The following is a 26,028-nucleotide window of genomic DNA, read 5'->3' as shown; positions in this document are numbered from 1 at the left end:
TATTTTGCCAACTTGTTCTCAACAACAAGGTCAGATCAAAACCAGCTGGATACAGCCCTAAAAGATGTAACTCCAAGAGTCACTGATGAGATGAACAATCAGCTACAGCAACCTTTTACAAAAGAGGAGATTTTTGAAGCTTTATCACAAATGTGCGGTACCAAAGCTCCGGGACCTGATGGCTTTCCAGTTGTTTTTTACCAAAACCACTGGAAAACGGTAAAGACTAGAGTGTTGGCTACATGTCTTCACATTCTAAATGAGTAAGGTACAATAACTCCTCTCAATTACACATACATTGCTCTAATTCCGAAGATCATAAAGCCTAGAAAGGTGACTGATTTTAGGCCTATAAGTTTGTGTAATGTAATATATCGAATTGCAGCTAAAACTATTACAAATAGGCTTAAGCATATACTTCACCAAGTTATCTCCCCAACTCAAAGCGCATTTATCTTGAATAAACTCATAACCGATAACATCATTGTAGGTTATGAATGTTTACATAAGATTAGGCACAATAAAGGAAAGAGAGATGGCCTTGTAACTCTAAAGCTTGATATAAGTAAGGCCTATGACAGAGTAAAGTGGTTGTTCTTGCAGCAAACTATGCTTAAACTAGGATTTGCTCAATCGTGGGTAGATCTAATTATGTGGTGTATTACAACTTCCTCTTTTTCAGTCATCATCAATGGCATAACAAAAGGCTTAATATATCCTTAGAGAGGCCTAAGACAAGACTGCCTCCTCTCCCTTTATTTTTTTATTATGTGTGCAGAGGTATTCTCTGTTATGCTGCAATGAGCAAAAGAAAAAGAATTGATTCATGGTTTAAAGTTTGCCAACAATATCAACATCTCCCACCTCTTATTCGCTGATGATAGTCTTGTTTTCACAAGAGCCTCAGTTAAAGATTGTCAACATCTTAAGCATATTTTTTACTATTATACGGCTGCATTAGGCCAGTTATTCAACTACAACAAATCCTTAATGTTTGTTCGTAGCAGCACGGGTAAAGGAAGCATCACAACAACAAAAAAATTCTTTTATTTAAATGTAGTCTCCAGACATAAAAGGTACTTGGGGATTCCATCAATGGTAGGGAGGAAAAAGATAAGATTTTTCAATGATATAAAGCTGAGGGTGATGAGCAAAATCTCGGGTTGGCAACACAAATTCATCTCCAGTGGGGGAAATGATGTGCTAATTAAGGCAGTAGCACAAGTTGTTCCAGCCTATGTTGTTAGTGTGTTTAGGATTCCTCTTAGTATTTGTGAGGATATCCAAAAAAATTATAGCTAAGTTTTGGTGGAATAGCAACACAGAAAAGAGGAGCATTCATTAGGCAAAATGAGAGATTATGAGCCATGTAAAATAGAGAGGAGGTTTAGGATTTCGAGACTTTGCAAGTTTTAACTAGGCCCTGGTGGCAAAGCAAAGATGGAGAATCTTGCAGTTCCTTAACTCTTTAGTGGCCAAGGTGTTGCAAGCGAGATATTTTCGAAAGAGTCACTTTCTTAATGAAAAACTAGGATCCAAACTGTCATTCATCTAAAAAAGCATTCTATAGGGGACACAAGTAATCAATAAAGGGATTAGATGGAGGATTGGTAAGGGTGATTAGGTGTAAATCTACAAAGGAAACTGGATGCCGAGGCCAACGTCCTTTAAACTAGTTTCCCCTCCATCTTTGCCAATTGAAACTATGGTCTCAAAGCTTATAGATGATGATAATCGGTGAAAGGTGGCATTGATATACCAATACTTTATGGCAGAAGATGCAGACATGATCACAAGAATTCCACTTCTTAGCAAACCAATGGAAGATCAAGTTCTATGGCACTATGATAAAGTAAAAAAGACCATAACGTCAAAAGTGGGTACCAAATAGCCTTGAAGATGAAACTAGAAGACTCCCCAGGCTACTCAAACCAGAGAGTAAGTCCATGGTCTCTCATCTGGACTCTGTCGTTGCTAGAGAAAATCAAAATTTTTATTTGGCAAGCAGCAAAAAATCTCCTCCCGACAACTGAGAATTTGTAGAAAAGGAAAGTTTTAACCTATCCTCTCTGTCAAATATGTGGAAGTTCCGTAGAGAACACTTTCCATGCATTGGTAAAGTACAAGTCAGTCCGTAAAATTTGGAAAATCTCTTGGGTGGCAGCAGAAATTCAAAGCACTGTACCTTAAGACATTTCTGAGGTGATTCAGGAACTAAAGAGAAGAATAGGCAAGGCTGAAACCGAGTTGGCTGTGGCTCTTTTTTAAGTAGCTTGGAGTGCTCGAAATCAAGTGTTATTCAAGGGAAGAGAGAAGTCTCATGTGTTCTAGCGACAAAAGCTGAAGCAGTAGTGGAGGAGTTTAGAAGAATCAAGGAGCCAACAAATAAGGATAAGGCTGATCAGAAAGAAAGGCTTAAATGTGTTGGAGCCCCCTCTAATTAATTGGTGTAAAATTAATATGGATGCAGCCATAAATTTTGAAGGTCATTGTGCAGGTATGAGAGCTGTTATAAGAGAAAACAATAGTAACTTTGTGGTAACTGCCATAAAGGCCACAAAGCTTCATGGTGATGTAGCCTTTGCAGAAGCAGAAGCCGTGAGTTGGGGTCTAGATGTAGCTAAGCATGCAGGATTGTCAAACATTCTGGTTGAAATCAGACTCTCAAGATGTAATTGATTTGGTTAACAACAGGAAGAGCAGCAGAACAAAGATCCAATAGATGATTGCAGAAGTGCAAAGCAAAAGGAAGGATTTTCATGTATACTCCAAGATCTTGTAATGCTATTATTACTCATTCTTTAATTAAGCTAGCTTTAGAAAGAAGTGAATATGTTGTTTGGATAGGATCATACCCTTCAGAAATCATGTATTTACTTAACTCGTTGGCTGAATGAATTTGTTTCTTCTGAAAAAAAAAAAAAAAAAAAGAGTCGAGGAGTTTTTATTGTAGTCAAATTGTTGAATGAACTGACCAATGCTAGAGCTCACGTAAGAAACTTTGAACACATGCACGTCTTAATTTTTTTCAAAAAGAATCAAATTTATTGCATCACTTTCGAAAAACTTGTACACTCAACCTTTAGTTTTTGTCCCAATGCATGATCATACGTGGGGCCATATTTTTTTAAAGTGGTTTTTAAAAAAATGTAATAAATAAATAATATTGTGATATATGTATATTTATTTTAAAAAATTATTATATAATTAATAGTTATATTAAATTTAATTACACATATCATATATATATTAATTAATTATATTATTTTTAATATATTCTAAAATTTTTATAAATTTTTTTAATCGGTATAAAAGAACTTAAAAAAATTATCGACTAGCTATTTATCCAATCACTTCATATATATATATATATATATATATATATATATATATATATATGAAGATTAGAATCTATCCAAATTCTTGGATTATATTATAATTTAGAAATTCCAAATTGATCTCATGATCACAATTAGATAAAAAAGGAAAATTGTAGCTGTTGGATTTCAATCCAACAATTAATTGGGAATCTCGAATTCAAGTATTTTTTTTTTTCTCTCATCTAGACATATTATTAAACCATATAGTTTAATAGAGTCAATGCAGACACGTTATTAAACCATATAATTTTGTAGTGAATTGAACATTGATTCTATTAAAACATATAACTTAGTAATATGTTCCATGAAAATAATAATAGTAATAAAATAAGGACACCCGCACTTGAGAATTTTTGTATATTTAGTCATTCTCTCATACTGGCACCATCATTTTTTTTCATACAAATACGTTATTAAGTTATATAATTTGATAGAGTTAGTGTGTAAAAACGCTATTAAGCTACACAACTTTCTAGTAAATTGAAAACTAATTTAAAACTAATATAGATAACAACTTTTGTTCATTATAGAATCATCTGATCCAAAAAGAAAGACAACTTCGACGTTAGGATCCAATGATCATACAAGATGAATTTTGAGTAATTTTATGGGTCTATCCAATCTTAGTACTTCTTGACCTTCCTCAACCTCTGTACGTAAACAACTTCTTCAACATAGAAAACATTCTCATTAATGAAAAACTCTTCCGGAAGACCATCAAAATCTCCACACATCACCATTGGAGTAGTGTATCAACGGACACAATTGCCTCCAACGCAGATTCTGTGGCTGAATACTCTTTGCCCATCAGCACCATTGGCAAAGGCGGACCGACTGGACAGGAGAACTTCCTCCCCGGCTGAAAATTTTATTGTATTATTTGAGTTTGAGAAAAGAAGTTAGGGCCGTGCTTAGATACTTCACAATATTCATTCTCATTTCTTAAACCCTCAAATAAACATATCGTTAATTAATATTTTTATTATCTTAAAAGGTAAGAAAATAACACAAAATTTAAATTAATTTTTTACTTCACAATATTCAAACTGGAACGGCTAGCAAAAGGAGTTATTTTAAAAACTCCTTAACCAAGGGTCCAAGACCATGGGCCAAAAAATTGTAACTTGTAACTTCAAATGAATAGATTAAAAAAAAAAAAATCCTGTGCTATAGAAAACATTTGGAACTCGCAAATTAAATATTCACTGCGGTCCAAATTTCTTAAATCTCTGTTTTAAGACGTCGTCGCTGAAATAATCATTCGCTCTGTTTTCTGTTTTCTTTTTTTCTTTTTTAAAGTGTCAATAGATCTCTATAAAAAGGGGTAATTTTTAAAAACCTCCCCTGAAGTTTGGACTTATTGCAAGTAGATGGTGAGAATTGATTTATTTGTAAAAAACTCCCTACTGTCAGTTAATTTTAACATTGACCGTTAGTTGACTGTGCAAAGATAATATTACCCTTAACAATAGTTTACAAACGGAAATAATTAAAAAAAACAAAATTATTAACTATTTTACCCTCTTTAAATTATTGATATTTTTTTAAAGTTCCTACAAAAAAGATAAAATTAAAAACTTGAAAAATCCTCTTTAAATTATTGATATTTCCTTAAAGTTCCTACAAGAAAGATAAAATTAAAAACTTGAAAATGAAATAGTCATAATCTTTACCTATGATATTGTAAATCTTTAGAATTGACAAGGATAAAATTGTCAAAAAATAGGGTTTGTGCTTTTCGCGTCAACAATTTTAGTTTTTTTTTTTAGTTATGTCAGTTTACAAACTATTGTTAAGGGCAATATTATCTTTGCACAGTCAACTAACGGTCAATATTAAAATTAACTGACGGTAGGAGATTTTTTACAAATAAACAGATTCTCGCCACCTATTTGCAACAAGCCCAAATCTCAGGGGAGGTTTTTAAAAATTACCCGTATAAAAAAGTAAAGAATTGGGCAAATAAAAATTTTAAAAATTAAAGAAAATAACAATTTTGCTTGGAATGTCCTAGAAGATGAAGACCAGAGTCAACAATGTTCATGGCAACTGGCAAGTGCAGCGATTTGCCCAGAATGAATATAATATTGAACTTGTTTATGCTCAAACTTTGTATCTAGACCAGCTTGCTTTTACATGGTAATCACTAATCAAAAACAAAAACTCAAATTTCATTTTTAGTCCCCCACCCCATCTTATATAATAAACATATAATAATGAACCTATCCTACTTTTTGAATAGAGGTAGCATTTTTTTAATCTTTTACTCCATTTGACCCGTCAACGCATATATTCTAGCAAGGGGATAGGACGCCAACCGTTCTTAATTTAGTGAAATAATCAACGTAATCCCTTATTAATTTATATCAGATATTTTTTATATTTCTTATTTTATCAAAAAGTTAGCAAATAATAAATATAAACTCAATTAATTACTTGTATTATTAATTTTCATGATTATTTTTAATATCACATTAGTGATTATTAAATTTAATACAATCAATTATTGTAATAAATTATTAAATAGCTAATTTTATTGCAGTAAAAGTACCAATTTAATTAGACTATAAAAGTAAAATAAAAAATAAATGTCAAGTAAATCATGAAAAAAATAATTAATTAAATTTTAAGTGACAAATAAAAAATGGTGTTATATAAGAAAGAAATATTGCAAATGAATAAATATTTTCTCTTATTCTAATCCCATCTAAACCCACTTATAAATTGGGATTGTCAATCCCATGATTTAAGGACTAAATTTAAATTTAGTCTTCCCTAATCTAATCCAAGTAAAATTGTCAAACACATGATAGAATATTTTATCCCAAAACTAATCTAATCCCACACTTAATCCTAACTCCCAAACATAAGCTTATGTTTTTAGAAATAATCACATAAACTTATTTTGAGATATATACACTTTCTTGATGGACAAATATTGGGAGCCTGTATGAGTTCGTAATTATTTCTGAACATAAAAGGAGTTAAATTCCCAAACTAATTTATAGGAAAAAAAGACACCAACACGCTAAAGTTTGAGGAAATAGTCACAAATACTCTTAAGTTTTTTAAAAAGAACATCAAGACCCTTGTTTTACCATAATATTCTTTGAATATAATTATTAGAACATTGATTTTAAAATTTTTTAATTAATACAAATATAATATAAATAATATAATATATCCAATACACTAATAATATTAAATTATTTTCAACATTTAGAGTAATATTAAAATATAAATTATTATATTTATTTTGATAATATATTTGTACTTGTTATAAAGATTTTAAATAGATCTTTGAGTTAAATAGATTTGACAATTAACAAAATATCTCCCTATTAATAATATTAAAATTATTTTTAAATAATATTCAAAATAATTTTAACTTTAATTAATTTCTTTTAATATTATGTTTATATTTATTATTAAAAATTAGTTTAATACAATAAAATATGTCTAATAGATTGTAAAATATAAAAAAAATAAAAAATAGATTATTTAAAAATATATATTATTACATTTATTTTAATGCTATATTTCTATTTGTAATAAAATTTTGGTGTCAATTTTTTGGGTTAGTAAAGTCTGAGTGTATTATGGTCGAAATGGGGTCTTGATGTCCCTTTATTGAAAACTCGAGAGTCTTTGTGACATTTTCTCAAATGTTGGGGGTGTAATGTCCTTTTCCCTAATTTATATGACCAATTTTTAATATAAAATGAGGTTGTCTATCTTAAAAAAGGATTTGTGTGACCAATTCTAAAAATACTGGGGTCTTTGATACAAATTTTTATCAAATTAAAGGAATATTGGTGTCCCTTTCTAGTCTAATTATCTTTATAGTTTGATCAAAGATTCTATGATATATTTATGGGAGCTAGACTCTGATATAATGTTAGGATATTATGCTTCACAACGTTAAATAATTAGACTTTATTGATTTTTGTTAAGAATCATGTTAAGTTCATGTAACTTACACTCTTTGTAAAATTCATGTAGACCCAACATGAATATTACAATCTTTTGCATGTTTTGTGATATTGTAAGTTACATAAAAATGTAACTTAATATAAACATTTTGTTAATTTCCTAATTATCTAATAGTGTCTTAGCTCTAGGGTATGATACCATTATCAAGCTACCGTAGTTTGACACTTGGACACTTGAAGCTATTGTATGACTATTTCTTTTTTTTTCTTTTTTTTGGGGGATCCTTTTAGCTAGGGGTGGGCATGGTTCGGTTCGAAATTAAGTAGAACCGATTTAAATCGGTTATTTTATAAAAAGAACCGAATAAGAACCGAACTCAATAAGAACCGAACTCAAACGGTTCTTTTCGGATCGATTCGGTTCGGTTCGGTTTTTTCGGTTCTGGGCCTATTTTGAATTTTTAAATTTTTAGCCCATTGGGCCTCATGAATGTAATTATTTTTTTCAACAATTAATTTATCCTAATTTTATTACAAATATTAACAATAAATACAAAGTATTCAAAACACATTTTATCACTAATATCTTACTAACTATTAATAAGATACTCCCAAAATATGAAATATTAAGATACTCCCAAAATACATAACCAAACTCCAATACTCCATCTATATAAATATAATCATAATGTTATAAAGAGAAATAACACATGTTTGATTTGAATAAAATAAAAAAATAATTCAGTTTTTTGGTTCAATTTTTCGGTTCAGCTAAGTGAACCGAATACCGAACCGACATTTCAGTTTTTTTACAAACGGTATATTCGGTTTTTTTAAAAAATAAAAACCGAACCGAATTAGAAAAAACCGTCGGTTCGGTTCGGTTTTTTTAACACTACGGTTTTTTTGCCCACCCCTACTTTTAGCGGATTGGTAAAAAAAAGAATTGGAAAAAGAAAAATATTTCCAGTCCACAAAAATGGGTGAGCTAAGAGATGAGTGACTCTATCAACCAATAGTCTTTAGTTGCGTAAGAGTACTCTATTGGGCTCAATTTGTTAGCTACATATATTAATGAACCTCGACCCAAAAGATTTCGACGTGAGCAGGTCCAACACCAACTTATAAAGTACATAATGTCTTAAGGGTGCGTTTGGTACACGTATTGTATTATGTTGTATTATATTATTTTAATGCTGGTGTATTGTATTATGATGTATTGCATTAGCATTGTATTATAATAATACTGTAGAATGTTTGGTACTACACTGTACTGTAATAATTTTTTTGATTAATTTAAATTAAATATTATATTATATTAATGTTTTATATTATATTAATATATTTAAATTGCATTAATATTTTATGTTATTATTTATATTATTATTAATTTTAAATTAATATTATTCATATTTAAATATTTTTATTAGTTATAATAAGTTATAAATTTATTAATAAATTATAATGTAAAAATAAAAAAATATACTATTATTGAATGATAAATTATTTATTTATTAATTTATATTAATAATTATAATGTAAAAACAAATAAAATAAAAATATTATATTAAATTAAAAACTATATTTATTTATTATTTTAGTATTATAAGAATAATAAAGTAAAAAGCAAAAGTTAAAAGCAAAAAAAAAAAAAACAAAGCTAATGCGTCAACTGAGCCCCCACCCCAATCCCTTGCAATTTTGTTCCAAACATAGGTTTGGTATTATTTTAATGTGAACAGTGTTATAATACACCATAATCACATGCACCAAACACACCCTAAAAGAATATTTAAATATAGACACAAACGGCGTGATGGGTTAAAAAAAAAGGGAGATACTTTCGTCAACAAATTTTTTTTAATCAAAATTATTTAAATTTACTCCTGGAATGTTACTTTTGGTGAAATATCATTAAGATTTAGATTACTTAAAATATGGAACATTACAACGATTAATTATTATATTAATTAATTTAATATTTAGAAGTCTATAAGTCCAATTTATATTAAAAAATTAACTTAAAAGCTTAAGGTTGTATCAAATTTACCGTCTCACTTTATACGAATTATTCTCAATCAATGTGAGATATTCTTCTCAACTTGAAAAGATGTTCTAGAAGAAAGTTAACTACAAAGTTAATCACAATAGTTGTTTTAAGGGTAAGTACTCATTGGTCCTTATAATTTGAGTCGATTATCTTGTAATCAGTCTTTAGATTTTTTGAAATTACCTAAAACACCCCTATTAGATGACATTTCATTGATAAAATAGCAGTTCCATCTAATCTAACATACAATTCAAACAAATCTTTACATGCAACAGATGCGAAAAAAAATGATAAATTTAAAGTAGATTTAAATAAAAATAAATGTATAACAAGGTATTTTGAGTAATATTTGAAATTACATAAATAAACTGGATAATTGAACTCAAACTATAGAGACTAATAGAACATTTAACTCCTGTTTTAAAATAATCAAAATTGTATGAAATGATTTTAATGCTATATTTTTATTTATTATAAAATTTTGGTGTCAAATATTTTGGGGTTTATAAAGTCTAAGTGTGTTATGGTTAAAAGAAGGTTTTTGTGTCCTTTGTTGAAAACTTGAGGGTGTTTGTAACCATTTTTCCAACATTTGGGAATGTAGGTATTTTTTTTCCTAATTTATATGACCAATTTCTAATATAAAATGAGGCTGTACATCATTTAAAAAAAAGTTTGTGTAACCAATTTTAAAAGTAATGGGGTCTTTATTACAATTTTTATCAAATCAAATGAGCATTGGCGTCCTTTTCTAGTCTAATTATCTTTATAGTTTGATAAAAAAATTTATAATACATTCGTAGGAGCTACACTGTGACATAATATTAATATATTGTACTTCACAGCCTAACACCATAATTAGAATTAGATGATTTTTGTTAATTTCCTAATTATCTATCAGTGTCCTAGTTATAGGCTATGGTACCAAGCTACCATAGTTGAACACTCAGAGCTATTGTATGACAATTTCTTTTTTTTTTTCTTGTTAACGGATGATAGAAAAAAGAATTGAAAAAATATCAATGGTCTTTAGTTGCTTAAGAATACTCCATTGGGCTAAATTGTCAGATATATATATGTGGGTTTGGCTACCTTACAGCTTATGTAAGATACAGCCACAGCGAATAGATAACTGCAAGTGGACCCTTGTGGGCCAATCTCTTTATTTTATTAAGGACTGTACCTTATATATACAGGAAGTGAGCACGTCCAATACCAACTTATAAAATACATAAATGTCTTAAAAGAATATTTAGATTTAAACACGATAGTCGTGATGGGGGAAAAAAGTAAGATACTTTGGTCAACAAAATTTTTTAATCAAAATCCTGATGATATAGTATTACTCCTGAAATGTTACTTTTGGTGAAATATCAATAAGATTTAGATTACTTAAAATATGGAACATTATAATGATTAATTATTATATCAATTAATTTAATAATTAGAAGTCTATAAATCTAATTTATACTAAAAAATTAACTTAAGAGTTTAAGGTTGTATCAACCCTCCTCAATTTATATGAACTATTCTCAATTGACGTGAGATATTCTTCTCAACTTAAAAAGAGGTTGTAGAAGAAACGTTAACCGTAAATAATATTTCTATCTAATGTAAGGTACAATTCAAATAAATCTTTGCATGCAATAGATGAAAAAAGAAAATTAATAATTTTTAAGTAAATTTAAATAAAAATAAAGATACAACATGAATATTTTGAGTAATGTTTGATATTGCTGAAATAAACTGGATAATTGAACTCAAATTATGGAGATTAATAGAACACTGCGGTTTAAAATTAAGTAAAATTGTATGAAATGATTTTAGTTTAGTCCAATATTTCCACTCCTTGCCTGAAATCATAGTACACGTGCACGAGGTATCGATCAACATATATGGTGATTGCTGCAGCATTTTATGATTCTTTATAATACGGAGTTATCATTTTCTTGAATGACAACTTTGATTGTGAAAAAGCCAGCGCACACAAGAAGCTGTAGGAAGCTATGAGTGCCAAATTCGATGTAGTTCAAGGTACAATGATTCTAAGGTGACAAAACAAGTTATTAATAATTAAAGACATATTTGTAAGATGAGTGTTATGAGATGGGATCAGGTTACGGTGTAATTGTGGTACCGTATCATAGTTGTATCCAACAGTTGAATGCACATAGATTAGTAGGGTTTATTAGCATCCAACGGCTGAATGCAATTGTAGCATGGTACCACAGTTGCACCCCATGTTTCTCCTATGAAATGATCAAACACAAAAAATTCAATATAAAATGTCATGATTATAAATGAGATATTTTGAATAAAAAAGAAAATTCTCGATATTATTGCTGGCACATTTGAGTATGCCATGGCAGATTTCTCCATAATATATAGAAAATATTTAGAAGAAAAAAAAATGATGGAATAAAATCTATTTAAAGCGTACGAAATGCATGCCAATATGTAAACATGTTTTTAATGTGAAAGGGGAAAGGTTCTTTCTCAGGACTGAATGATCGATGGGGACCCAGATAGGCCTTTAACCATTATTTCATTGTCCGAGTGCATTGGATATGATACCCTTTTCATTTACAATTTTGGAACGTCAAGTAGCATCCCATAAAAGATAACTTTATCACATAAAAAAACTCTTAAAATCAAATGATTTGATTAGCTTCAATTGACTTGAGTAATTAACCAGTAACGCAGATTCATGTATCGATTACATCCCAAATACAGTTAAGTCAGTTCCCTTGGTGATATAAAAACTCAGCTGGAGTAACTTTCTGCTTGTTCTTTTGCTCTCGATTCAATTTTTAATCAGCACCCATCATTTACTTTTTAATTTTTTATTCTAGTTTCATGTTAACAATGGATTATGACGAGGTTTTGGTGTGCTTACGTTGATAATTAAAAGAGTTGTTGGCCCACCGAAATTTCAAATGTTACTAAAACATACAATTTTTTGAATTTACTTCTTGTCGAGTATAGTCCATCTAAATAAAACTCAGTTTGAAAATTTGCTCCTATAAGAAATAGAGAAGTCTGGGGACGGAACTCGGATTAATATTTTAAGGGGTCAAAGTTTTATAAAACTACTCTCTAAGGAGTTAAAAAAATGTATTTAATTATTAGCTTACACTGTTAAAATATTAAACTTACTGGGGTCGAATCATAAAAAAAAAAAAACTCGATTTTAAAAGGTGAATTTGTAAATTTATCTCATACCTATATTTAATTTTTTTTAAGACCAGCAGGTGTATGGTATTAGCTCATCAATTCTTAAATTAAGAGAAATTCTACTCCCACTGTTACTAAGAATATTTAAAGTAAGAAAGCGTTTGCCTCTACAGACTAGAGTACTAGTGAAACAAGGATAGGTCTACAAGCTGGCAATGGCATATATAATTTATTAATTCATTTGAAAAAGATAAGAAAGGCGGTGACATTTGACATCGTAATTAAGTAGTCTCTGAAAAGTTTTTATATTACTGCCGCGAAATTTTATTAATTTAAAAAAAAAAGAAGAGGAAGAAATAAGATTACAAATTAGTCATGGAAAATGATACTTGAGGAGACATCAAGAGTCTTCGTGCGAACTTTTAATATAAAAATATAAGGCGCACGTGAATGATCAATTCAAATACTTAAATTAGGAGAGATTTAGAGTACTAAAAATTTTAATTTAATTTATGATACTTAATTTGTTTACTGTTCACTTGAATATATTCAAAACCTCAAATACTCAATTTCTATTATTTTCTTTTAAATTTTTAAAAATAATACCAAATGTCTAAAAAAAATTATCTAACTATTGCAATTTGAAACAAGTCTCTAGAATGACTAAATAACACTCTTACTATCAAACTATCAGTATTTTGTTATACATAAAATGTATCCAAATTCTTTTTAGGAAAATTATCATTCGTATACCCTATATTTACTCTGTTATCAAAAATATTACAACACTTTGAGAGTGTATCAATCGTCCACCCTTAGTTAACAAAATGTATCAGCTGACCACCAAACTGTTAGTTGCCGTTTGAAAGTTAACAGAATTACAGTGAATTGATGATTTTACCCTTGAAAATTATCACTTGTATACCCTTAAATTCTCTTTTTATCACTTGTATACTCTTAAATTATCACTTGTATCATATGAAAAGACCAAATTACCCTTCTGACGCCATCATACTTAAACGGCAACTAACGGTTTGGTGGTCAGCTGATACATTTTGTCAACTTATGGTGGACGATTGATACACCCTCAAAGTGTTGTGGTATTTTTGATAATGGAGTAAACTAAGGGTATACAAATGATAATTTCCCTTCTTTTTATTTAATTCTTTCATAAGAGATTTAGAACAAATTGTTTAAAAAAAAAAATAATAGCCCTACAGAAGTTGAAAATTGTAAAAGGAATAAAAATGGGCAAAATCTCATTTAGTCCATGTATTTTAAGATTAGTATCAATTTAGTCCCTGTATTTTTTAAAATGACTCGAAATATCCATGCTGTTAAAGTATTGATACCCATACTATTACTTTTTATTTCTTTTGACTTATTTTTACAATATTACCCTTTTATAATAATTTTTTTGTTTGGACATTAATAAAAGAAAATAATTAAATTACTAATTTAACCCTACAAAATAAAAAAAATTATATTAATTTTTTTACAAGCACCATTTGGACACTTGATAGTTTGCATACAATTTTTGATAATTAAAAATTAATATAATTTTATTTTTATTTTTTAAGGTTAAATTAGTAATTTAATTTTTTTATTAATGTCCAAACAAAAAATTATTATAAAAGGGTACTATTGTAAAAGTAAGCCAAAAGAAATAAAAAAGTAACGGTAGATGTATTAATACTTTAATGATATGGATATTTCGAAGCATTTTTTTTAAATACAAGAACAAATAGACATTAATCTTAAAATATAGGGACTAAATGAACTTTTGCCCGAATAAAAAGTAAGCCTTAGTTGGGTCAATCCATGGAAACATCCCACCAAATATAAAAGGAACAAAAAATGTAAGAATTACATATTACTCCCAAATATAAGAGGAAAAAAAGAATATGTATTTTAACTAATGTATCTGCAACTAAATTACATCAAAATACACAGCATTCCACTTATCATGCTCTTACAATTCAATTGACGTGGTCTCTTAATTGAGTCTTAAAAAGTCTCTAATAATCATTATACCCATGCCTATGGTGAGATAGAGTTTTCTTTAGTTAACTTCGTTTGAATTTATTATTTCTTGTCCCATCATCTACTTCAATTTGTCACTCCTATGCAGGTTAAGAATTATCACTTCATTTACTCACCCGATTTTGGGCTTGAATTTTATGTCACAGGCTCACAGCCATCACGGCTAAAATTTTGCCCTCAGTGTGGCCGTAAATAAATGTCATCTTAATGCAAGTAATTATGATTTCTTGACTTGTTCGTTCTTGCTTGTGTATTAGCGTGGGCTTGAAATTTTTCGTTCCATTGTGTTTCAATTTCTCACTACAACAATGTAATTATTATTTTTCACTCTATTGTGAGTTTAGAACCGCTGCCGCCTACCGAGCTTTAAAATTCCTCGCTTTATCTTAAACTTGAATTTCTGAACTTATTATTCATTAAAGAAATTGCAACTTGGAGTTGCTTTTACATTTATTGCGACAAGTTTTTAGTTCAATTCGAAATCGTATTTGTCTTCTCAAAACTCATATCCAATCGACTCTTTTTTGTGCTGCATCGTGACAACTAAGTTGTGCAAAATTGGACCATCAAGAACGCAAGATTTGTAGAATAAGAATAGTAATCATTATCGGAAATAGTGAATATATATGCATGTATGTATGTATGTATGTATGTATGTATGCATGCATGCATGTAGAGTAACAACGTATAATAAATTGAAAATTAAACCTTATAGCTTGAAATAACTTGGCCCAATGAGTATAGGTTTGGTGGAAAGGGCACGGGTCGTGGGACCTTGTCTCATTATCTCAAGTTACATGTGAATAATCATGAAATAGGCTATATACCATGAATCTGTTGGCATCACCCCTCGCCTAACACTTTAGTCAATTTTATTATAGCGATCGATTGGCCATTCCAATCTCCATTTGTTCATCCGCAATTCAGCTTTACTTCTCTTTAGTAATAAAAGTACGAAGTAATCATAAGTGTTCATGGACCACATTCAATTTCACTCAAGCGGGTTTCCCTGTCCAATCTCGTGTGAGATTAAAGGGAAATCAGGATAGATTAATTTAATTAGATATTTATGATTGATAATTTCTTGATTAACACGGGCTAATCAAGATTCAATTGGGGGATGCTTATGGTAATGGTCCTTTCGTTGGTTGGCAGGTTTTCATACAACCGTAGCGAAATTCCATGAAATTTCCTCTACATAAATTAATACTTCGATAAATTAAAATCTTAGTTAAATAATATGCTTCGCACAATTCAGACTCAAGACTAAAATGCTAATTTATAATTCAATTAATTAATAAATTTTTCTTAGTCCCTACAACTATCAATTTATCGATGTTTTCCTCTATACACAACCAATTTAATTTTCAAGTTTATAAAAAGATTGGCTGTTGTAATTTGAAATTTGTAACCACATATTTTTTACAATATTTTTATTTTTATAAGTTTATTTTTTTTTTCTTTTGAAGCACACTGGGAGCCTATAACTGAAGAGATTCTCAAAATTTTTTAATTTATTTTAGGGTTAATTCCGCCTTGCCCCCAAATGTTTCAATATATTTCACCGCTTACCTAAATGTTTCAACAATGCCTAATTCATACCCAAATCTGTTAATTTGACCATTTATTCTAACGGTCAAAGGGCAAATTTAGAAGTTCATGCCCTAAATATTATTTGATGATGATAAATTAAATTTATTTGATAAGTTAATTGATGGAATTATTATTAATTGCATTTAATTAAGAATTTTTAATGTAAATATTAATTATTAGATTAACATTTTATCTCATTTAATTCTTTTCTAATTCAAGATAAGGGGTATTTCAGACATTTCGTTAACTTTCAAACAGCTCCGTTAAAAATAACAGTCAAAGTAACGGAATTGGGTCGTGGTGGAAAATGTTGAAAAGTTTGGGTGCTCTGTGGAAAATGTTAAAAGATTTGGGGGTTAGGTGAAAATAACCCTTTATTTTATTTTATTGCAAAATAATAATGTACGGCTTAAAAATATCCGCATTATAAAAATGAAGATAAGAGATATATCGGTCAAATTTACTTGTCAAAGTTGATTTTGTCAAAAGCACACAGCGCTAACAGCGGTAATAATTTTTTAATACGCTGATGTGTTCCCTTTGCCAGATATCTGGCAACAAAAATTTCTTTAATGAAAAAAAATCTTCATCGGCAATAAGTGGGAAAATTCAGCAAATTAATTGGTTAATTTGTGAAATTATCCCAAAAAGGAGTTTCCCAGAAACTTCAAGTGAATAAAATAATCTAATAAATAAAGAAGATAGTTAAACATGAATTGACACACACTAAAAAAAAAGTATTAAAAAACAAAACAGTGTCCATTTTTTTTGGAGGACTTTCAATTTAACGTTTTTCAGAGATCCATGCCTCCACTATTTGGAGACTTTAATTTTCAATTTTCTTTTGGGGTTCAAGGGGACCTGTATCTGGACGAGCAAGCAGTAATTCAAAGAATCAAACATTCAAAACAGTGATGTTGGAGCTTGGCTCCATGTGTAGAAATTAAGATAATGATGGATCGATTCGATATAATTTTATCACCATATATATTTTTATATTTTTAAATAATTGCCCAAGACCCGTATGACTAGTCACATCATCATTTGTTGCGTTTGTTTCGGCAGCAATGTATTATTATTGCGAACTCGTTTCGCATGGAGCTCGATTTTATGCCATCAAGGGGGAAACACGTAAAGAAGAAAAATGTAATATGCGTGTAACGGTTTTTAAAAATTATTATCACATATTATCATCATCATCATTATTTATATGCATGTAACATGCTTAATTGTAGGGAGCGGGGTCGAGGGTGAAATCTAATTCAACTGGTAAAATATTTTGAGCGAAATCAAGAGATTTGAGATTTAAATCTGATTATTTGAGTGACGAAGGAACTAGATTGCCATTAACTTATAACATAAGAAAAAAAGCTGGTGTAATTAAAAAAAAAAAAAAAACTAGTGTAGACTATAACTCGATTTTGCCCATCAATCTTTACTAAAATGGACAAAATATTGTGTAATGATTTACCTATAAAGTTAGAATATAAACTTTTTATCACAAATGATGTGATATTTACTTGTCACTCATTTAGAATATTGTTTACACAGGTTATATTAATAATCAAATCCTAAAATATAACATTGAAGTCCACTATGAGAAATTTAAAAAAAAAAAAAAAAAAAAACTCCTACAAACGTTGGGAGATTGGAGCCCTTAGAAAATATACAAGTAAAAAGAAATTAGGATGAGAAAAATAAAAAAATACCATCGACTTACGCGTGCATTGGTTTTAATTTTCTAGATCTAAATGATATGTGTTTTGGTTTTCATTGTCTTCCATTCTATAACAAAAGAAAATAAATTAGTAATGATGCAAACGATTAATGTGAAGTAAAGTAATTTGAAATTTAGTAGTGGACAAACAGATGAATTTAATGCAAACATACTCAATTAAACTTGTTATTATGAATATTATTATTATTATTGATAAACATATTCAAACTGAATTGAAACGTTGTAGTATATATAGTTACAAGAGACAATGATTTTATCATAGCCGATCTAGTCGAAGTTCTTCCTTGGCAACACAGAAATAAATATTTGGATGAATGTTATGTTATTCATTTAATCAAAGACTTTTAAGCTCAATTCAAGACGTTTAATTATTGAAAAATTTACTTTAGTTTGGCTAATATTGAAATATACCCGTACTATAGAAAGATAAAGTAATTAATTTATGAAGTTAGGTAATAATTGAATTAATGCAAGTTCTATGAGCAATGATGAGTTCATTGACTTTGTTTATCATTCGTTAGAACTTAGAAAATAACTGATTTTTTTTTTTCAAACTTATATCGTTAATCAGAGTAAAGTATATCCCGCGTAGACACAGAATTAGATCTTGAATATAATCGCAAGCTCGTTGAAAACGTTCCAAATGCCAAATCTAAAACAATTACTGTTCATATTTCTAGTTTTGAGTTAAAAATTCCTGAAAGCGTTTACTTTACAATGAAATAATAATTAACGAAAAAATAAGGAAAATTAATTCTGCATGGAAATGATTATTATTATTATTTTTTTGTCCTTTGATGGTTTATGTTTCCATAAAAACAAAACAAATAACCACAAGTAAAAATGTTTTACTTTAAAATCCACATATTATGCTAACAAGTATTTTATACTACAAATTACAACTTAAAATAACATAAAGCCACAGACTGTTTATATAAATTGATATGGAATAACATTTGGTCGAACAAAAATATAAAATAATCAAAATAAATATGTTGGTCATATGATATATTTATTTAACAGATAATATTATACTACATCAATTTATACAAACAATTTATGCCTTTAGTACTCATAATGTTTTGCCACATCAGTTAATACAAAAAGTTTGTATCTTTAGCATTACCGTATAAATTTACCCTTGAAGAGGTTATATAGGCTAGTCTATACATTATTGTCTAAATTTTCATTAAGACTACTTATGCCTCTATTGATACTTAAACTATTATGCTACATCAGTAGGCACAAAAAATATCCATTATCGAACATTACAGTATAAGTTTAGGCTGGTCTACTTACAATACTATCGAATACCAAATATTGTTTTGTTTCATATTTGGAGAAGGCGGCAAATAAAACAAAAAATATTGTATACCAACATTACCCTAATTTGTTTTAAAATTTTAGTGAACTTGTCGTATAAACTTTTCTTTCCAAAAGAATTTTCGTTCTATTGCTTTCCATTTCACTTCTTAATTTTGATTGAAACAAAAGCTACATTACATTGGAGATACATGTCAAATGAATGTATAATACAAAAAAAAAAAATTGATTTTTATGTTAAATACTAATTTTTCTATGTACGGTGGATTTTTTGGTGGAAAGAAACTAAAACATAACAAAAATAAAATAAAATCACCTATTCTTTTTGCAATCCAAGGTGAAGGTAATACAAATATAAAATAGTTATATATATGTGGATTTTATTTTAAGGTAACTACTCATTTCTTTATTACTTTTAACATGAAATTATGGATTCACGCACGACAATATATTATTGGATTGACACATAGATAATATTATATCTCATAATGTATAAAAGAATTTCTCCCGTTTTTATATTTAATAATAAAATAAAAATTTATATGAACAAATTTACATAAGTAAATCAACAGAAGGATAGGATTTGAGTGCTGAATAATAAGATAAAAATTCATATGAACAAATTTACATACAGTTTAACCGTCAGAACTCAGAAGCTGACTTGTCACGAGATAAAAATAAACATTGTCCACGTGGACAACAAATGGACAGGATTCATGGCAGCTCTAACACGACAAAACTAAAATCTTAAGCTGACGTCACCTGAGAATGCTCTGCTGACCTGGCCGCCATCCCGGAATTGACGCATGTGTGCATTTAACCCACTTATCTCAAAACCTCAATAAAACAAAAATATTTATATAAATTCTTTTAATAAATCAGTATCAGTAATAAAATAATGCCACCATATCCTCTTTCGCACTTTCCTTCACCCTTCCAAATTTTAACCCTAATATTCTTTTTTATGTTTTTATTTAATTTACGTAAAAATCCTCTTCCACTGGTCACTATATAAAAGGTTACAAAGCCTCAAATTGTATGCACTGAACTACGCAACACAACTAGGGAAAAAACAGAGTGAAAAACAGAGTCTCAGAACCTGAACACACACTCTCATCAAATCCTAATGGATTCCTTGTTCTTCCACTCTCCAAATTCAATTTCCTCATCGGAATCCTCTTTCGGGTCACCGGAGTCTTTCCCTTTTTATAACAATTATCTTCCATTCAATGAAAATGACTCAGAAGAAATGCTTCTCTATGGACTAATAGCAGAAGCCACACCGGAAGCAACATCAGAAGCACTAGTAAACTCCAAGAGAATTAAAGAAGAAGAGGTGAGTTCAACAACAGAGGAAAACCCCACCAAGGAAAAGTCATATAGAGGCGTTCGACGGCGGCCGTGGGGGAAATTTGCAGCAGAAATAAGAGATTCAACTAGGCATGGGATTAGGGTTTGGCTAGGGACATTCGATAGTGCTGAAGCAGCTGCTTTGGCTTACGATCAAGCTGCTTTCTCAATGAGGGGCTCTTCAGCTATACTCAATTTTCCCGTTGAAAGGGTTCAAGAATCACTTAAAGACATGAAGTGTAACACCGAGGAGGGATGCTCACCTGTGGTTGCACTAAAGAGGAAACATTCTATGAGAAGAAAAATGGTGACTAATAATAAGAAGCATAAAGAGAGAGATAATTTGAGGATTGAAAATTTTGTGGTGTTGGAAGATTTAGGAGCAGATTACTTGGAAGAGCTGCTAAGTTCATCTGAAAGTACTACTACTACTACAGCAAGACCTCGCTAATTGGTGAATTAGATAATAAGTCAACTACTTGTAACTTTCTGGCCTTATCTTAATCTTCTTGCCCTTTTTTTTTTTTTTTTTTTTAATTTAGTTATTGTCGTTATCTTCTTTTTCAATATGTAAACCAAAGACGGTTTATGCCTGTACAAGCTTCCATTTTTTGAAAGCAATTCGGGGTGATTCGTGTATCTAGTTTCTTTTATTTAATACGAAGTTAAATCTATATGAAAAAATTGGCCATTGTAATACACTTTGTGGGGGCTCAACTGTTAATTTAAGTTGCTATCATTATCAAACAAGATGCCCACTATCCGATATATATCGGATGCCACCTTGTATCGGTAAGGTGCACATCATTTGCCAATATGGGGCCATCTAAATATTGAGACAAGGTATCTTCAATGCATTAGTACTCTCATCATCCCCGGTTCGGTCAATTGTTTATTGTACTAGAATAATTGTAAACTGGTTATGATGTGTGTTTTGAGATTTGAAAATATGTTGTTATTTTTATGTACTGTTGTGTTTGATTAAATGAAAATTCTGCTTGTTTTAAAAACATAAATAAATAAATAAACTGTGCAGGGTTTCTATGGATTGTCTTTTCATTAGTTTCATACAGCCAGCTTTCACCATCATATTTTCGTAATTTAAATCAAGAGGGTAGTGTCATGCAAAACTAGTATTGCCCAGGCAACTTGTGAATGAATGTGGTGCTATATGTTACAGAATAAGGACCTTGGGATCAGTGGATGCAGATTCTTTTTTATTTAGACTTTATTTTGACCTTTATTTTATCAAAGTTCTTATTAATTGCCAATCAAGCGAAGACAAAAAAATCATATCATATTAATAATTACAGTGTATCCTGGGATTCTTCAAAGTTTAACTACACACTGTTTTGGAAGTGGCTGCTGATAACAATTGGTCTCACATCTGGCTTGAAAGTGATTCAACTACTGTTATTGTTCGTCCCTTCATCTTCGATAGAGGACTTGTTCGTCTCCTTCTAGATGCTCGTGATTCAACTACTGTTGTTGTTCGTCCCTTCATCTTCGATGGAGGAATTGTTCGTCTCCTTTTAGATGCTCTCACACTTTTAGAGAGACAAATCAACATATTGAAAATTGTCTGGTGAACATGATGTCGATAATATGAGCGGAAATTTGAAACAGCAAATAGTCAAGACCATACACATCCCCACGCATGCATCAACCCCGTGTGGAGGGGGTGGGGTTGGTCCCGCCTATGTGTGAGTTATTGGTGCTCTCCCTTGTGAATATGAGCGGAAATTTGAAACAGCAAATAGTCAAGGCCATATACGTGTCCCCCGCCCCTAGCGCGTGAGTTATTGGAGCTCGGCCTAGTGAATATGAGCGGCCCTGAGTGCATGGGCGGATGGAGCATGTGACCGTTGGGAGCTCAAAAAAAAATTTATAAAAATAAAAGAGAAAAATATTTTTATTTTTTAATTAGCTCTCATTAAATTTATTAAAATAGTCACTATAAATTATAAACTTCATAAAATTTAAATTTTAATTTTTAAGAATTATAAAAATTTATATTTTAATTAAAAATAATGATAGCCCACCACTTAAAATATTTTTTATTCTAAAAAATATAATTAATTCTTCCATTTTCTATAATAATAGTAAATATAACGTTTTCTGTAATGAAACTCATGAAGAATAATCTTTGGAATTGGATGAAATAAATGATAGTTTGGTTGTTTATATAGAAAATAATAAATTTAATAATATTGATGACAAATCTATTGCATAACATTTTTAAAATATGAAATTCCATAGAGAATAATTATAAATGTATTAACAAATATTTTATATTTTCAAAATTTTATTTTTATATTTTACTATTATCTAATGACTAATGATATAACCACAAATTATTGTACAAATTTATTTTGTACAAACTGATGTGTCGTTAATTCATTGGTTGAATTAAATATCTCTTAGCCCACATGATTTATTTATATTATTTTATATTTTTATTCAACTAATAAATTAATGCCACATCAGTTTGTATAAGATAAATTTATATAAGAGTTTGTACCTATACCATCACTCTTATCTAATTTAACCCCTAATAAATTATTGATCTAGATCCGGCACTGCTGGAGTGTGAGTTATTGGCGTTCACCCTGTGAATATGAGTCGTCTCCGCGCATGGGTTATTGGCGCTCACCCCTGTGAATATGAGTGGCCGGTATGCGAGGGTTATTGGCGCTCACCCCTATGAATTTGAGTGGAAATTTGAAACAACAAACAGTTAAGGCAGTACACGTGTCCCCCCTTAAGCGCGAGTTATTGGCGCTAGTGAATGGATTTCCAGAATGAGCTTCTTTCTTGAGCTTGGTTTAATGCATGTGAGTCTCCTCTTAATACGTTTATTACCATGCTATATTGGATTTCTATATATAAATTAACATGTGAGAAATTAATATTTTGAAATATCAACTCAAATCTCCAACATATGATATTGAATTGTGACAATTACGTCTGGTGAGATTGTCCGCTTACAGATATTCACAAGTGCCTACACGTGAGGATTCTTAGGACTTATTTAAGCTCTTGTTCCATGTATTTTTGGTTCTTTTCTAACCAAATTAAGTTATGAGCTTATACAATTTAAATAATAATTATAATTACCAACAACTCCTTAATTAATTGACTTAGTTGGCATTTTTTTAATCTTATCCTTGTAAAATAAAAAAAATCGATTCTTTTTAAAATTATGAGAGTGAAACTAAAATATATTTGTAGAAATTATTTAACTTAAGATTTTAAATAATTTTTTTAAACTTTAAGAAAGTTCAAAATTTTAGAGCAGATTATATATATATATGGCCAAAACTACGTTGCCACATGGGTTTCGTATCCCACTTTTTTGTCCTTTTCTAGTTCAATTATAGTGGAGTCCATTTATTTGTTAAAAAAATAGAAAAATTAAAAGACTTCAATATTTTTACACATTAGTCCTGCACCTAAAAATTTTCAGTTTCTGAAAGCCACAATCTATTTTAGAAGTACCTTTTGAAGATGCAGATATGGACAGAGTACTTCGACATCACAGACTTGTCAATTTGATTTTTTTTTGTTTTTTTTTAGTACTGCAATATATGTTGAGAAGAGAATGCTTAGTTTGCTAGAATTGAGAGGGGAGGGGGGCGGGGGGAGAAATACATTTCACTACCAAACTAAAACCTAAAAAATAAAAAATTGGTCATGGCCATGGTGGTGTTTTCCAGCACTTAGCCATTAATCTGACAATTATATATATAGTTTGGTAGAATTATTTAATTGATCATATCCTTGTCAATTAGGGATGATAAAATCCAGATGGCTATAGTTATTAGCCATCCATATGTAAATACATAATTATCCAATATAAATATGAACATCCAAGGGTAAACATGCATATTTAATTTTTATTATAAATCTAATTAATTGTTTTACATAAAAAATTCTTATTTTTTATTTAATTTCCTAAAATGATTAATATTAAAAGGTAATTAAAATTATTTTCAATATGGAAACAAAATAATAAAATAAAATTGTTACTCTTATTTTTAATTAAAAAAATTAACAAAGAAATATTCAAATTATTTTAAAAGGGAGTATTGTTTAGATTTATTTTTTTACCCTTCTTTAATTAAGGTAATGAAATATCATAACCGTATGGATGTGTGCTAATGACTATTTAAAATGTTGGGGTGGAATAACAAAAGTCAATTTATTTAAGTGTGCAATTAAATTTTTTCTTTTTATTTAAGGACAAAAACTCAACCAAAAATACAAAATCTTTATTCAAATGAACAAAAATAATTTTATGAATTGATAAACTAACACTTTATTACTTATTTATTAGTAAATTAATATATTTTTCTACATAATCGAATAATTGATAGTATGTTAAATAAATATTATGTTACAAGGAAATAATAAAACATTAATTATATATAATATGAAATTAAATTCATTTTCATATTTTCTCCATTTCATCTATTTGAAATAGTAAAATCTCTTGTGTTAGAGAAAAAAAAAAGGTATAATGTCTTAACCCTGCTCACATGGGTCAAAGGAAATTGGTTGCCATTATGTTAAATTAAAAAAAAATTATATATATTTATCGTCAATTATGGGTAATAAATAATATACAATGTTTAGCTATATATTACATTTATTTATTTATTAATTGATAAATTAATTATTAATATAAATATATATTAATAAATGTAAGAATAAATCATTTAATGAAACCTATTTCAATAGTCTAAAAAAATTTAAAATATTATGGACTTACATGTCAAAATTATAAAACTTTTGAATGTTCTTATTTTGCATAAACAACAGGGGTATTTAACGTTAATAACCCCACAAATACATCTTAGCCGTTATACAACTCCAGGATGAAATCTAACGGTGAATTTAAAAAAGATAAAAAAGTTGGTACTAAACACCGTGGGTAACATAGCTGAACCCATATATATATTAATATATATATACATGTACAAAAGACAAAAGCACTGCTTGTGAATCTATTCCCGGTTAGATGGTTTAACTTCGCTTCTCCAATTTGGCTCTTTGCTAAGAACAGAGCAGAAAATGATTTAAAACGAATTATATTAGGGGCTAGGGATGTATTACTTTCGTCATAATAATAATAATTTATTGTGGGTGACATTGTGCCCCCAAGTTATAACTTTCAACTAATGAGAATGTTCTCCTTTTGGTCACCCAATTAATGATTAGACTCATATCCACCTGTTCCGAATTGCGTGATTTAATATCAATATCCTGACCACATAATTTACTTAAATTAAGACCATTCAATGATGACTGTTTTCTCTTCTGTATTTATTTTAACAATTTTGGTCTTTGTTTTGTTTATTCAATTACTTTCAAAGATTATTATTCAACGTTGTCTACTTGCCCGTTGCCTTCCATCAAATGCTGCCATGGCATGCATGTCCTTTC

The 26,028-nt window shown here is 29.4% G+C and overlaps 1 protein-coding gene across 1 annotated transcript; it reads left to right on the top strand.

Moving 5' to 3' along the window:
• The first annotated feature begins 20,267 nt into the window (after positions 1-20,267).
• On the top strand, positions 20,268-21,631 carry LOC102611538 (ethylene-response factor C3). Its single transcript, XM_006489681.4, has one exon. The coding sequence runs from the start codon at positions 20,360-20,362 to the stop codon at positions 21,032-21,034; it is 675 nt and encodes a 224-aa protein (XP_006489744.2). The 5' UTR covers positions 20,268-20,359; the 3' UTR covers positions 21,035-21,631.
• Positions 21,632-26,028: the final 4,397 nt, after the last annotated feature.

This window comes from Citrus sinensis, chromosome 1 (genome assembly GCF_022201045.2).
Source record: "Citrus sinensis cultivar Valencia sweet orange chromosome 1, DVS_A1.0, whole genome shotgun sequence".
In the NCBI taxonomy this organism is placed as follows: Eukaryota; Viridiplantae; Streptophyta; class Magnoliopsida; order Sapindales; family Rutaceae; genus Citrus; species Citrus sinensis.
The sequence above is the reverse complement of the archived record's forward strand: the minus strand, read 5'-3'. Positions and strand labels throughout refer to the sequence as shown.

Bases quoted from the DNA above. Each gene is read 5' to 3' on its own strand.
- LOC102611538 (XM_006489681.4), top strand. From the start codon at position 20,360: ATGGATTCCTTGTTCTTCCACTCTCCAAATTCAATTTCCTCATCGGAA.